Raw genomic sequence first — 14,846 nt, 5'->3', positions numbered from 1 at the left:
TATTATTATTATTATTTATTATTATTTTGTTACTATATATATTTTCCTCTAAACTTTATAATCAAGTATAAAATTCTAGGCAAATTCATCAGATAATTCAAGAAAAATAAACAACCCTAACTTGCAATAGAAAACGTAAAACATAAAATTAAAGAGCAAGGTTAGAGATACTAGGTTGCCTCCTAGGAGTGCTTCTTAAACGTCTTTAGCTGGACGCGTGGTCTATGGTCGACATCTCATCCTCCCTAAATCTTTTCCTTGATTGTGAGCAAATCCGATTATGGACTTAGCACCTATTGGCACTTGCTCTAATTCCTTGACAAAGAAAATGTTAACATGCAAATGTAAAAAAAATGCTACGAGATGCTTGTATCGGCTTTCCATTTGCCCTTAGGCTTACCCAAGTTGGTGTGGTGTTGACCATCACCCAAAATGACTCTTCATTCATTTTTCCGTTTGCAAGATACTTTGATGATAAGATGCAGATGAATGCATGTTTATGATTGAAAGTTAAACGTAGTAATTAAATAGGTGTTGTGAATTCCTCTTTTCGTTGTCGTGTTCAATTTTACTTAACGCTTACGGCACCCCTACTGAACGTGTCGAATGGCTTCGGAATACCAGTCATGTGAGTGAGCAAAAAAATGAGAGTGTACATTCATGCCCGACGACAATAAAAGAGTGCAAAGGACACAACACAAAAGGGAGAGATACAAATCATTAATCCATATTTATTAATGTTGTGATTTTTGTTTTACAAAACACTTAAGACGTGGAGATCCTAATGATTCCATGAGGAGGTCCAAATATTGAGCCTTTTAATTGCCACAAGTATTACGCGTAATATCACTTGACGATGTCGAAATTCACAGGTGAAGACAGCTCTTCATCATCCATGTCCATGAACAACAACACTCCTCCTAAGAAAGCCTTCTTCACCACAAACGATCCTTTATAATTTGGGGCCTATTTACCTCGGTGATCCTTTTGAACCTGCGATACTTTCTTCAGAACAAGGTTCCCCTCGCTGAACTTACATGGGCGCACTTTTTTGTCAAAAGCATTTTTCACTCTGCTCTGACATAGTCGCCCATGGCAGCCAATCTCTTACCCTCAATAAGATTTAATTGGTCAAAGCGTGCTTGGGCCCACTCTGCTTCTTCCAATCTCGATTCTGCTAGGATTCTTAAAGAAGGAATCTCCACCTCAAACGGGAGCACAACTTCCATCTCGTACACCAAAGAGAACGGGGTTGCCCCAATAGATGTGCGTATAAAAGTATGATACCCATGCAGTGCGAAGGGGAGCATCTTGTGCCAATCCTTGTATGATACAGTCATCTTCTGAACGATCTTCTTGATGTTCTTATTGGCAGCCTCAACTGCTCCATTCATCTTGGGCCTATAAGGCATGGAATTATGGTGTTGGATTTTGAAGTCCTCACACATTTCCTTCATCATCTTGTTGTCTAAATTGGTGGCATTATCGGTGATGATCTTTCTAGGTAACCCACATCTGCAAATTATCTCCTTCTTAATGAATTTAATCACCACATTCCTAGTTACACTAGCATATGAAGCTGCTTCCACCCATTTGGTGAAGTAATCAATGGCGACTAAAATTAAGCGATGCCCGTTTGAAGCCTTGGGTTCGATGGCCCCGATCACGTCTATGCCCCACATTGAGAATGGCCATGGTGTTGTCAACATGTTCAATGGTATAGGTGGAGCATTAACATTATCAGTGAAGGTCAAGCATTTATGGCATTTCCTCACATGAACGCAACAATCATTCTCTATAGTGAGCCAGTAATACCTTGCCCTCAAAATCTTTCGGGCCATGGCATGTCCATTGGCATGTGTACCAAAGGATCCCTCATGCACCTCTACTAGCATTTTTTCGGCCTCTTTTGCATCCACACATCGAAGCAACACCATGTCATGGTTTCTTTTGTACAAGATATTCCCACTCAGGAGGAAATTGGCTGCCAACCTCCGTAATGTCCTCTTGTCATTGTCAGAGGCCTCAGGTAGGTATTCCTTATTCTTTATGTATCGTTTGATATCGAAGTACCAAGGTTTACCATCCTCCTCATCTTCTATCAAACAAAAATGTGTAGGATCAACACGACATCTGAATTCGATGTATGGCAAATCTCCGTGAGGGCTCACTTTGAACATGGATGATAAAGTGGCAAGGGCGTCGACCATCTGGTTTTCCTCTCTAGGAATGTGACGAAATGATATGTCAACAAAGAGTTCCATCAATTTCCTGATGTAAGCCTGGTAAGGTACTAACTTGTGGTCTCTGGTCTCCCATTCACCTTTCAAATGATGAGTCACCAATGCTGAGTCCTCGTATACTTTGAGCAACTTAACCCTAAAGTCGATCGCCGCTCGGATCCCTAGGGCACATGCCTCGTAGTCTGCTATATTGTTTGTGCAGTCGAAACACAACCTAGCCGTGAAAGGTATATATTGCTTGTCCGGCAAAACCAACACTGCCCCAATCCCATGACCTAGCGCATTAGACGCACCATCAAACCACAAAACCCACTTATCCATATCCTCATCTTCAACCCCCTCTTCAAACAAGGCCATAATATCCTCATTAGGGAATTCTGAATGCATAGGCTGATAATCATTTATGGGTTGTTGAGCTAGATAATCTACCAAGGTGCTTCCTTTTATTGTCTTCTGAGTGACGTAGACGATATCAAATTCTGACAACAGAACCAGCCATCGAGCTATCCTCCCAGTGAGAGCGGGCTTTTCGAAGATGTACTTGACAGGATCCATTTTGGATACCAACCAAGTAGTGTATAACTCAACATATACTGCCTCAAACGGTGAGCTACCCACGCCAAGGCACAACATGTCCTCTCTAGCAATAAGTAGTTCATCTCGCATGCTGTGAACTTCTTGCTCAAGTAGTAGATATCTCGTTCCCTTTTTCTGGATTCATCATGTTATATCTAATACTGTCATGTATAGGATAAGAGGTGTTCTGGGCACCGGTGGCACGAGCACAGGGGGATTCATCAAACATCGTTTAATCCTTTTAAATGCCACTTGACAATCATCATCCCATTGGACATACTGCTTTTTACGCAATAATCTGAAAAGAGGCTCGCAAGTGGCGGTTAACTATGATATGAATCTCGCTATGTAGTTCAAACTTCCCAAGAAACCCCAGACCTGCTTCTCAATATGTGGCTCGAGCATCTCAAGGATTTCTTTTACCTTGTCTGGATGCACCTCTATTCCTTTCTGGCTAACGAAAATGCCAAGCAATTTTCCGGATTTTACCCCGAGTGTACACTTTGCCGGATTCAACCTTAACCTGTATTTACGCAGTCGCCCAAACAACTTCCGCAAATTGACTAGGTGTTCCTCCTCCGTCCTTGATTTGGCAATCATGTCATCCACGTAGACCTCGATCTCTTTATGCATCATGTCATGGAATAATGCCACCATAGCCTACTGATATGTTGCCCCAGTGTTCTTCAGCCCAAATGACATCACCTTGTAGCAGAAGGTTCCCCATAGAGTGATGAAGGTTGTCTTTTCCATATCCTCCAATGCCATATTTATCTGATTGCAACCCAAAAACCCATCCATGAAAGAGAATAGGGAAAAACTGGTTGTGTTATCTACGAGAACATCAATGTGCGGCAAAGGAAAGTTATCCTTTGGACTGGCTCAATTTAGATCTCAATAGTCCACACACATTCGCACCTTCCCATCCTTTCTCGGGACTGGCACGATATTGGCGACCCATTTTGGGTACCGAGCAATGGCCAAGAAACCAGCGCCGAACTGCTTCTTCACCTCCTCCTTTATCTTTAGGGACATCTCGGGTTTCATTCTCCTTAATTTTTGCTTTACCGAGGAGCACTCAGGATTCAGAGGTAGCTTGTGTTGCACAATTTTCCAAGCTCAAACCAGGCATATCCTGGTAAGACCAAGCGAAGATGTCTTGGTAGTCTCGCAACAGAGTTACTAACTCATCTCGGACGTTCGCGAAGATACAAGTGTTGACCTTGACCTCTTTTTTCTCTCTGCCAATGCCTAAATTCACAACCACTGTCTCCTCTCGGTGTGGCTTCACCTCCCTTTCATCTTGCTCCACCATTCTCCTCAAATCCGGGGGAAGTCCCCAATCCTCATTTTCTTCCTCCTCGACTTGGTTTACTAGTCGCTCAAAGTCAACATCCGGGTCCTCGGTATCACTACTTTCATAGGACTTATTGTTGGATCTGCATCAAATCATTTAATCACAACAAAAATAAATATGTAGAAAAAATGAAATGGATGAAAGTGTGAGAGGAAACATATCAATAAAAGGGTTGTATATTTATAGTTGTTGGAACATTAAAGAAAGAGGTATGCCTAACAAAAGAAGCAGACCCTAAAGCCTAGGCCTAGCAATAGGGTTCAAACTACTGGATTACATTGGATTTGACATAGAAATCTGGGGTCGCTCCATGATCCGCCAATTCTTCAATTCAAAGCCCGGGGAGCATGGCTGCACCCATTTTGACTGGTCTTGATGGGTTTCTTCATCTAGCATAGCAACTTGATCCTCATGCATCCACCCCACGCTGACAAAGTTCTTGCTAATGTGACAGATAGAGACCCTCTCCATTTGTGGTCCCCACCCTTGTAAATGGGCTAGGCTTCTTTCTTTCCTTTCTAAGTCGACCCTTCTCTTGTCGGCATATGTAGGCTCGTAAGCCAGACCAAACCTTCCACGGTTTTCAATGAAATTTACCAAGTTTGTCGTGCCATCACCATTCCGGCCTAAACCCATTTCGGGCTCATACCCATCCCTTAACATAACTCGAGCCACCATCAAGGAGGCACCAGATAAACATGGTTGCACCGGAGAAGCCTCCACATAAGCATTGTTCACATTTCTAGTGCTTGAAAAGATTTTTCCAATGACTCTTCTGCAGCTTCCACATAGGGTGTAGAAGATGGACAACTCACTAGTGAATCTTCTTCTCCCGATACGATAACCAGCTGACCCTCCACCACAAACTTTAATTTCTGGTGCAACGTCAACGGGACCACCCCAACAGAATGGACCCAAGGCTGACCTAACAAGCAACTGTAGGCGGGGTTTATGTCCATCACTTGGAAAGTTATCTGGCACGTGTGTGGCCCAATTTGAATCGGGAGATCAATCTCTCCTTTCATGTCATGCCGGCTACCATCAAAAGCCCTTACCACCATAGAGCTTGGCCTCATATGCAACGTGTCAAATGGCAGCTTATCCAATGTAGTTTTGGGCATCACATTGAGGGAATAGCCATTGTCAATGAGTACTTTGGCCACTATGTGGTCCATGCATTTGACGGACACATGCAAAGCGTTGTTGTGTCCCCTACCCTCAACTGGCATATCCTCGTCGGCAAAAGTCAGGTAATTGTTTGCAGTGATGTTGTTGACTATTCCCCCAAAGCCCTCCACTGATATTTCTTGCGCTACATGGGTCTCATTCAAAATTTTGACCAACAGCACCCGATGAGGCTCAGAGTTCATCAACAACACTAATAGAGAGATCTTGGCAGGAGTTTTGTTCAATTGCTCAATTACTTTGAATTCACTCTGTTGAATGATTCTCAAAAATCCAGTCACCTCCTCAGTTGATATCTCTCTTTTGCTAAAGTCGTCCCCTTCCTTTGCAATTTTTCCAATAAGGGCCTCATCATTGACGGTCGGGCCCGTCTTCTCCCTCTCACCTATATCCGCCTTTTCCTTTCCCTTGTCTTTCGACCTTGCCAGTAGTTCGGGAGGAGAAAAAATGCATCCACTACGAGTCATGCCACTCGTACCGGAAATATTTTTGATCTTAGCAACAGGCATGCCATTCCCGACACGTATGTCGGACGCGTCCTGCCTTCCGTTGGGCCCCTGTACGCCGTATTTCCATGGTACTGCCTTATCACTCTTACAAGGGAAGGGTCCTAGTGTCTTTGCTATATGGGCCTGGATACCTCGAGGTATATGAGTGGTAATGCCCCTGGTGAAATGGATCACCAAAGGTTTAGGCTTACTCATGTTTCTCTTACCCAATTGCAAGCATACCTTTCCTTCCTCCTTCTTTGCACTGCAGATTTCAATTTGACCCCTACTTATCAGTCCCTGCAGCAACTCCTCAGTTATTGGGCAAGTTTCCACATTGTGCAATGCCTCTGGATGCATCAAGCACGAATCTCTTTTTTTATCGTAAAGGTCAATTACACCAGCCTCGCGCAATGCCTCCATTATGAACCGCTTGGAAGTTAACACATTCTATATATGCTTCAGCTCTCGAGACTTCCATTCTTCCACCGCGTTCACCACTGAGCTTCCATGATTGGCAAGTGGGTTAGTCCTTACATTTGGAGTATCCTCTTTAAATGTAAGCCATCCAACGTCAATCAAACTTTGTACCTTGTGCTTAAATGCCACACATTGCTCGACCGAGTGCCCCGGGACGCCACCATGATAGGCGCATGTGGCATTAGGATTGTACCATCAAGGAAATGGAGGTTGATAGACCATTCCTGGGCTCACCACAGCCATTTGGTTGCTGAGCAAGGATGGTAGCAGGTCGGCATACGACATTGGTATTGGGGTGAACTCCGCGTGTTTTCTTTCTGGGATGTTCCTCCTTGGGGTTGGGATTTACACTTGGTCTGGGCTGTGTAGGGAATGAATTTTGTGGGTGATGTTGGGGAGGTCTTTGTGGTTGATTGGGCATTCTCGATCGGATGGGCGTCGGGCAGGGAGGAGATCCGATATTGGCCGAGTAATTGTATTGGTGCGGGGGATATTGATACATGGGGTTGTGAGGGGTTTGTTGGGAACCTGGCCATGTGGATACTGTGGCTAGGACATGGGCATCTCCCTCCTTTTTCTTTGCTCCACATGTTCCAATCCTCCTATTTCCAACACTTGTTGAAGCAACATAATCAAATTTGCCCCTTCTTAGGCCTACTTCGATCCTTTTGCCCACAAATACCAAATCCACAAAACTCGAGGGCATGTATCCCACCATCTTTTCAAAGTAGAACACAAGTAAAGTGTCTACTATCATTGTGATCATCTCTCTTTCCATCATTGGGGGCACTACTTGAGTTGCCAAATCCCTCTAGCACTGGACATATTCTTTGAAGGATTCATGCTCCCTTTTGCACATTTTCTGCAACTGCATTCTATCCAGGGACATGTCAGAATTGTATTGGTATTGCCTGATGAAGGCAGCCATTAGGTCTTTCTAGGAACGAATCCGGGAAGATTCCAGATTAGTGTACCAAGTGATAGCTGCCCCAGCCAAACTCTCTTGAAAAAAGTGCATCAAGAGTTTCTCATCCTTCGCATTCGCCCCCATCTTCCGGCAATACATCTTCAGGTGGTTCTTGGGGCAAGTAGTCCCGTTGTATTTGTCAAAGTCTGGCACCTTGAACTTCGGAGGAATGATGATGTCGGGTACTAGGCACAGTTCCGCCATGTCGGCAAAAGGGTAGTCTCCATCTCCTTCAATGGCCCTCAGCCTTTTCTTCTGTGTGATTGAATTTTTCCCTTTCCACCATGGCAGGAGGCAGTCTTCCCACCGAAAAATGTAAGGGTTGTAGTTGCAGTTGTGGGCGATACTGAGGGCCTCCCAAGGTGTTTGGATAGGGTATGCCACCAAATAGTTGCCCCTCAGTGGCATATCCGAGGTAAGGCTCGAAGTCGGCCAGAGTGTGGTCTCGGGGTACTTCATGTGTCACCCCCATGGGTTGAGCGGTATGTGCATGCCTAGACTAGGGTTGTTGGTTCTCAAGGGGTATAGGAGCGGAGTGGTTGACGTTCTCATTGGGCACATGTACAACATTGGGTGGTGCGTAGTTGGTAGGCAGGCCATACGATCGGAAAGGATGCTTGCTCTGGACCTACACGAAATGAGGGCCGCCCGTACTTCCCAATGCTTTGCCTCCCTGACCTACCATATCCGGGACTGGAAAAATTAATTTGATTCATGCCAGATGGGTGAGTCAGGTCTACCTCAGTGGTGGCACTTGTAGTGGCGGCTGCAGCCGCATTGACCTCCATCATTTTCCTCATGCTCATCATGGCCTCCATCATGGTGGTCATTTGGTCTTTCATGGCCTCCATGTCGGCCTTCATCTGTTCTTGAACTTCCTCTATCTCGCTCATGATTCTAGCCTTGGCACGTGTTCAATAAGGGTGTTGTAAAGCGCGTTCATTCTTTTTTATTACTATGATTATTTTTTTATGATGACAATGGCTATTAAAAACAGAATGCAATGAGTTATGCAACAACTAAATAAACGTGAATGCATGACAATGATAAGTTGCTAAAATATTGAATTCACATAGGACATTCAGTAGAACATAGGGTCGAATCAAATCCCATTTTCATTAAAAAGAACATTGTTTATCTTGCCAAAGCCAAAGCATAAAACACAACGCAAATGCATCAACAATTCCTAATTATGTGGGTCATTCTTCCTTTCGGGCTTTTTTCGTTTCCCGCTCTAATGCTTCAACCGTGGTCATGTTGATATCTTTTAGCTTATCACATTCTTTCCTGACCCTAGTGACTACCACCTTCAGCTTCTCCTTCACCAGTCTTGTCTTTTCGAGCTCCGCTTTCAAAGCTTGCACTTCTTCACTCTCTTCAGGAATTTCAGCCTCTTTCCCACTTAGACCTGTTAGCTTTGGGAGCCAAGTTATCCCTTGCATTCTAGACTTCAACCATTTGTGATAGTCGCCTATGACGCCATTGCTACTTCCCCTAAGCTCCTTATCTTTTCTTTCCATTGTATTCCATGCTTTACGGATTCTCTGAAGTATCTTCGCATTAGCTTCAATGAAACCTCACGCGATGATTTCCTCCAAGATGCACCTCTCATAGGGTAGCCTAACTGTCTTATGGCCAACACGGGATTATAATTAATACAACCCCTCATCCCTATCCAGGGGACATTTGGGAATCCTTCACATGAGTATAACACTCCTGCCCCTCCTTCTTTCCACCGTGGGAACCAACTTATGGACGCTCCCATCATGCCTGCCAAAAGTTCTTCCCAATTTGCTTTACCCTTTTTGAAGCACATGCGATAACCTTGTAGGGGACAAACAGATCTACCTTCATGATAAGCAACGTGGGATGCCAACCATACATAAAGAACAGGCGTACAACAAACAATTCTTGCACTGCTCTTCTCGCATCTCAAGTCGAATGTATCATGTGCATCCGCCAAAACAACGATGACTGGGCTTGCCTTGTTGGGGTGATAAGCAAGAAAGGCGTCGATTGCTGCTAAATCCACCAACCCGTCTACATTTGGGAATAGTACCGTCCCAAACACTAGTAGAGCTAATACATCGATGAATGCTGCCCACTCTCCTTGGCTGGCCAGAGCTTCCACCTTCTCCTCCAAGTGCTTCCTTGGTATCCCTGCCACCTTATTCCTATTTTGCTTCACTCAGTCTAGCTCTTGCTCTGAGATCTTGACCACTTTTTCTATTCTTTCCATAGACGGATAGAATTCGGAAAAAAAGGTATGGCTTCCTTCCCCCTAGCAGGCATCCTAAGATCCCTTCGAACTCGTCTATGGTTGGTGCTAACTGAAAGTCCCCAAAAGTGAAACATCTGAGTGATTGGTCGTAATATTGAGTGAGAGATGTGATGGCTTCAACAGACACTTCTATCATTACCAGATCCCAAATCTTCCCATATACCTTACTGAAGGCTTGACGTTGAACTTGATCCATCTGATGCCCCAGTTTTCGCAAGCTAGCTAGCTCTAGATTCTTGACATTGACATGATAGAACCTTTTTTTAAAAGATGGCGCTTGGTCCGATCCCATGTTTGTGAGAATGAAAATTCTGATGACCAGAACTTCAACACCCTATCATAGAGGAGATATGATGAATGCATCAGGACATGGTTATGCTATGCATGACAAATGTATTTATCAACTGACACAAGACACCCCGAAAGACCATCTTTTCTTATCCCCAATGCATTAGGCATCATGGTTTGTTTGCAGTTATTACCATGGTACCCAATGTGTGCAACTAAGAAAGTGGTGCAGACTTTCACGCTTCATTGTGACTTTGATGGTGAAAAAGAATGCAAGGCATGAGTAACTACATGGCAGGGGTATGCGTGAGTGAACATAGTGACTAACGATAGTAGAAGGTGCAGGGTTGGTAGCACAAAGAAACATGCAAAACGAATGAGCATGATAATGTAATGACTTAATGCAAAATGGCACGTGTGAACATAATAAAATCGTAAACACATGAATGATGTATACTATTATGACGTTATAAAGATATGCATGACTAGATCAACGAAACAAGACATAGTGAGTTTGTTCCGTGTCCCTAATTCAGGAACCTAATGGAAGGGATCAAAAGTTCGCTATCCGGTGATAACTCCCAAGGGTGGTTGTATGTAACTTTCAAAGGCTTCTAGAGATATCATCCTCTTTGGTAACAACATTGTGGCGGTAGGGACTACCAGTGACAATGCATCATCAAAAGAGAAAAACTCTAGATGAGGCTTCACTGTTATCAAGCGAGTCGGAGACCCAGCATGAGCACAGATCGACCTCCACTCCCTATATCTCACACAAACCCGAGTATAGGGCCTAATACCTCAATGTGTGTGCAAAGGTGTAGGTGCCATGTGTGCATAGAACAAAAAAATATTTCTAACTACGAATGTAATAGATAGACAGACACACACCAAACATAATATCATAGCAAAAGGTTTTATACAAATATGTACAAAACAAAATATAAAAGAGAAAAGGGAACCTAAAACAAAGAAAAAGTCATGATAAAATTGCACACTAATCGAATGGCCTAACTCTCTAACAAAAATCCCCAATGGAGTCGTCATCTGTCGCAACCTACCCTTCGATAGGAGAGCCAGGCGAAAAGAAAAAAGTGCATCTTCCAAAAAGGAGAACATACGAGAGTCGCCACCAACGTTTATTTGAGGAAAACATTAGAAAAACCAAAAGGAGGTATGCGAATTTTGAAAATAAGGGTTCGGGAGTTGTTTACGCGTAGGGAAGGTATTAGCACCCCACGTGCCTGTCACAAGGGAATACAACCTTTAATCAAGTGCGCAACGTGACTTCAAAAAATTGTTTACTTTTCCTTTTTTTATTTCTTTTTATTTTTTGGGTCGATAAGGGGATGCCCTTTGTAAAGATCCACCTCGTCGCTACGATATCACCATCCTAAATCGCGATAAATTCAATTTTTAAATAAAAACTCCCTTAATTTTTTTTGCTTACGAAAATAAAGACAATTTTTTTCTTGACATACATTCACCAAACCATACATATTTACTTAAGAGAATATATATATAGGAATAGTAACTCAGTGCACTTCATACACATAACGGAAATTAAGTCTGTTCATACATATAATTAAAATCTGAGATTTACAACTTTAGTTCAACAAAAGGAATCATGAACCAACTATGGAGGAGTTGATTAACAAAACACAACTCTCTCCCAAATCTAATCCCAACGTCATCACGTCAGCTCGACGGCTCCATAATAGAATCTCACTTCCTGCACCCTACTGCTGTCATTCTGCTCCCACAAACAAGGTTCGCGATCATCACAGGTATCAACCACACAATACAAAATTGCAAGGGTGAGTTCATTATAAAAAGAACCAATACTAAATCCAAATAGCCACAATTAGTAAGAGAACATAGACAAACATCATGAGCTTACACAACATTTGTTAATCAACACACACATCCAACAATTATTCATCATCCATCCATGGATCCAATCAATTATGCTCAGGATTATGCATGCACCTGACCTCAACTCTAAGATGTAATGTGGTACGTACCATCAACCAAGGAAATAGCCAAAGCGTGTCCACACGACACCTCATTTAGGGAAACTATGCAGTAATTATTGAGGCCACCCAGTCGTGTACCATAACTCCCCCCCCCCTTGGTCATCAACCTGGGCCACAAGGGAGTTCCCTACCAGGTGACGCACCCCCTAGTACAAAGTACATACTGCCATAGTTTATACTATTTCCCGTGTCATATGAGGCATGAACCATGGGCGTCATCAAGTACTTGACCATGAATGAATTAAAGACCCTAAGCATCCCCTCAGAAATGCTTAAACTCTTTAACCACTCTATTTTTCCCCACAAGGGACATCCAACAAGGTCAGTGCACCCCATGAACATACACAACATACAACGTATGAACGTGGGCATCGTCAAGTACATGACCATGGATGAATTAAAGCTCCTAAGCATCCCCTCATAAATGCTTAAATTCTTTAACCACTCTAGTTTCCCACACAAGGGACATCCGACAAGGTCACTGCACCCCCCCCCCCCCCCACAAACATACACAATATCCAACGTAAGAAACATGGGCGTCATCAAGTACATGACCATGGATGAATTAAAGCTCTTAAGCATCCCCTCAGAGATGCTTAAATTCTTTAATCACTCTAGTTTCCCATACAAGGGACATCCGACAAGGTCACTGCACCCCCCCCATGAACATACATAACATGCACATCTCAATGCATTTCCAACATCATCAACATTCCATTTCAATATCATTCTCAACATAAACATCATCTCATCTCAATGGCGTTATCAACAACAACAACAACCTCATTTCATATTCACATAATCATCAATAATAACATCAATTCATGTTGACATGATCTTCATTAGCAATGTCAAATCAATATCATCATAAATATCAACATCACTACATATCAATTAAAGTCATCAATAACAACATCAACAGTAAGTTGCATTCTGCATATACATATTTCATTCATGCCTAAGATTCACACTCCCCAGGTCTTCAAACAACATAAGTCAAATAAAGACAACAATTTCATTCATCAACAATAAATATATAGCATCCCATTTGTCAAAAACATAGTTTTTCTTGAAAACCAGCATGCACATCAATAACAATTATATCACATCCCATTAGTTAAAAACATTGTTTTCTATAAAGGAAAATCAACATGCAACAGGGACAGACATATATTCTCATAGTTAGGTTCCCTGACCCTAACTATGGTGTCAAAACGGTAAATTTTATAATAAACTCCCCTCACCTATCGTGAGCTCCCCGTCGGTTCCTCTTTACGTCACTTAGAGGCCTCTCTTTCGTTCATGCTTGTCGATCCAACGCAAGTCTCTATTACACCAAAATGAAGGAAATTACTATGGATTTCAGAAATAAGGTTAACAACAATATTCTAAGTCAAATACTCATGTCACTACATGAAAAGGCTAAGGGCGTTGCGGATTCTACAAAAGGAACATCATTTTAAAATTTTGATCACGCCAATGTGATGGGGGTTCAGTGAAGGTCACGAAAATAACACCTATTTCATAAAAAAAGATAACTTTTACAAAGTCTCTTTCTCTAGGGTTTTTCAAAGGAAGCGTAAAAACATACAATGGTGGTTCCAAAGTAAGAAAAGATGCAAAGACAAGCTAAATCTAACAAGGAACAAGCGTAGAATCACGGTTACCTCGAAGAAAACCGTGAAGGTCAGATTGGGCTTCGTTCTTTACCGAAACTGCGAGACAAGTTTAGAAGATTCCGCTCTGATTGAAGGGTTCCTCTCGGTGTGGGGTTTCAATAGAGAACTACGGTGGTTTGTGGTGGATACTGGTGGTTGTGGGTGGTGAAGAAGAAGCTTGGGACGTTGGGGAACGGCTTTGGAAGAAAGAAGGAGAAAGGAATGGCTGTTTTCCAAGGCTACACGAAAAATAAGACTTGAAACACTCAAGTGTTTCTGCTCTCGGGAAAAGAAGTGTTTCTCACACACCAGAAGACATATTGCAGATTGCAATGGTCAGATCATGGACATCTGTCCTTTTAACCTCCAGACCAAATTTCGATAAGATCCAACAGTTAATGAATGCAGGAGGGCACTTTTACCAAGACGGCTTCAGGCAGCTTCCTTGAGAAGCTTTCTCGTGAGGCTTCTTTGTGAAGCTTCCTTGAGTGGCTTCTTTGAGAAGCTAAAGTCTTAACTACCCACACCCCTCTAATAAATAAACTAACCTCCTTGAAAATAAAACATGAATAAAATAGCACAACAAATAAAATCAAACATCAATTATAATTACTAATAATATTTCAAGGTGTTACACCCTTGCTCCTACGTATCCTCCAGTGCGATGAGGAATTCAGACCTACGTAGTTCTTTAAAAGTGAGAATGTTTGTGGGTCAAATTGTTTTTTATGCTTTTGAAAGGTTCATTTTTAATTAATAAGAACAAAAGGGGTCGTTAAGGCGTTAGACCTTGAACAATCTCAAGTGACTCTGATGGAAAGAAATTCAGTTATGTGTTGGTTTTATTTCTGGTTTTATTAACTTTCAATGTCTTTAAAAGACAACTTTACAATGTTAATGATTGGTTAAGATTAAAATTTACAAAATAACAAGATTTACTAATGATAGATGGAGGAAATGAATATGCACAAAATAACAAGGGGGACCCCTAAGGGTGCATAGATCACATTCAAATCTTAAAAACAAAAGTAACTAACGATCACACGAAGAACATCGAACAAGGAACGATGTAGGGATTGATCACAGTCGCGGTTTGGCAGTGCCTTGGCTTCGTTTCCTCTTCTTTCTTCTTCTTCTCTCTTATTTCTCTCAATTTCCTTCACTACTCAATGTTGGAACTCCTTCTCAGCCCCGCTAGCACTCCTATTTATAGGAAAAGGGTCACTTTGGGGACTTGCAGCTCTCCTAGGCAAGCTGGAGATTACCCAGGCGAGCTAAAGCTTACTC

The 14,846-nt window shown here is 42.5% G+C and overlaps 2 protein-coding genes across 2 annotated transcripts; both read right to left on the bottom strand.

Moving 5' to 3' along the window:
- Window positions 1-1,067: 1,067 nt before the first annotated feature.
- On the bottom strand, window positions 1,068-3,419 carry LOC114410663. The gene is made up of 3 exons (XM_028374615.1): window positions 3,198-3,419; window positions 1,510-2,954; window positions 1,068-1,401 (listed from the first exon to the last, which is right to left on the bottom strand). The coding sequence occupies exons 1-3, from the start codon at window positions 3,417-3,419 to the stop codon at window positions 1,068-1,070; spliced, it is 2,001 nt and encodes a 666-aa protein (XP_028230416.1).
- Window positions 3,420-4,910: 1,491 nt separating this feature from the next.
- LOC114410662 lies at window positions 4,911-6,272 on the bottom strand. Its single transcript, XM_028374614.1, has one exon. The coding sequence runs from the start codon at window positions 6,270-6,272 to the stop codon at window positions 4,911-4,913; it is 1,362 nt and encodes a 453-aa protein (XP_028230415.1).
- Window positions 6,273-14,846: the final 8,574 nt, after the last annotated feature.

This window comes from Glycine soja, chromosome 4 (assembly GCF_004193775.1).
Source record: "Glycine soja cultivar W05 chromosome 4, ASM419377v2, whole genome shotgun sequence".
Taxonomy (NCBI): Eukaryota; Viridiplantae; Streptophyta; class Magnoliopsida; order Fabales; family Fabaceae; genus Glycine; species Glycine soja.
The sequence above is the reverse complement of the archived record's forward strand: the minus strand, read 5'-3'. Positions and strand labels throughout refer to the sequence as shown.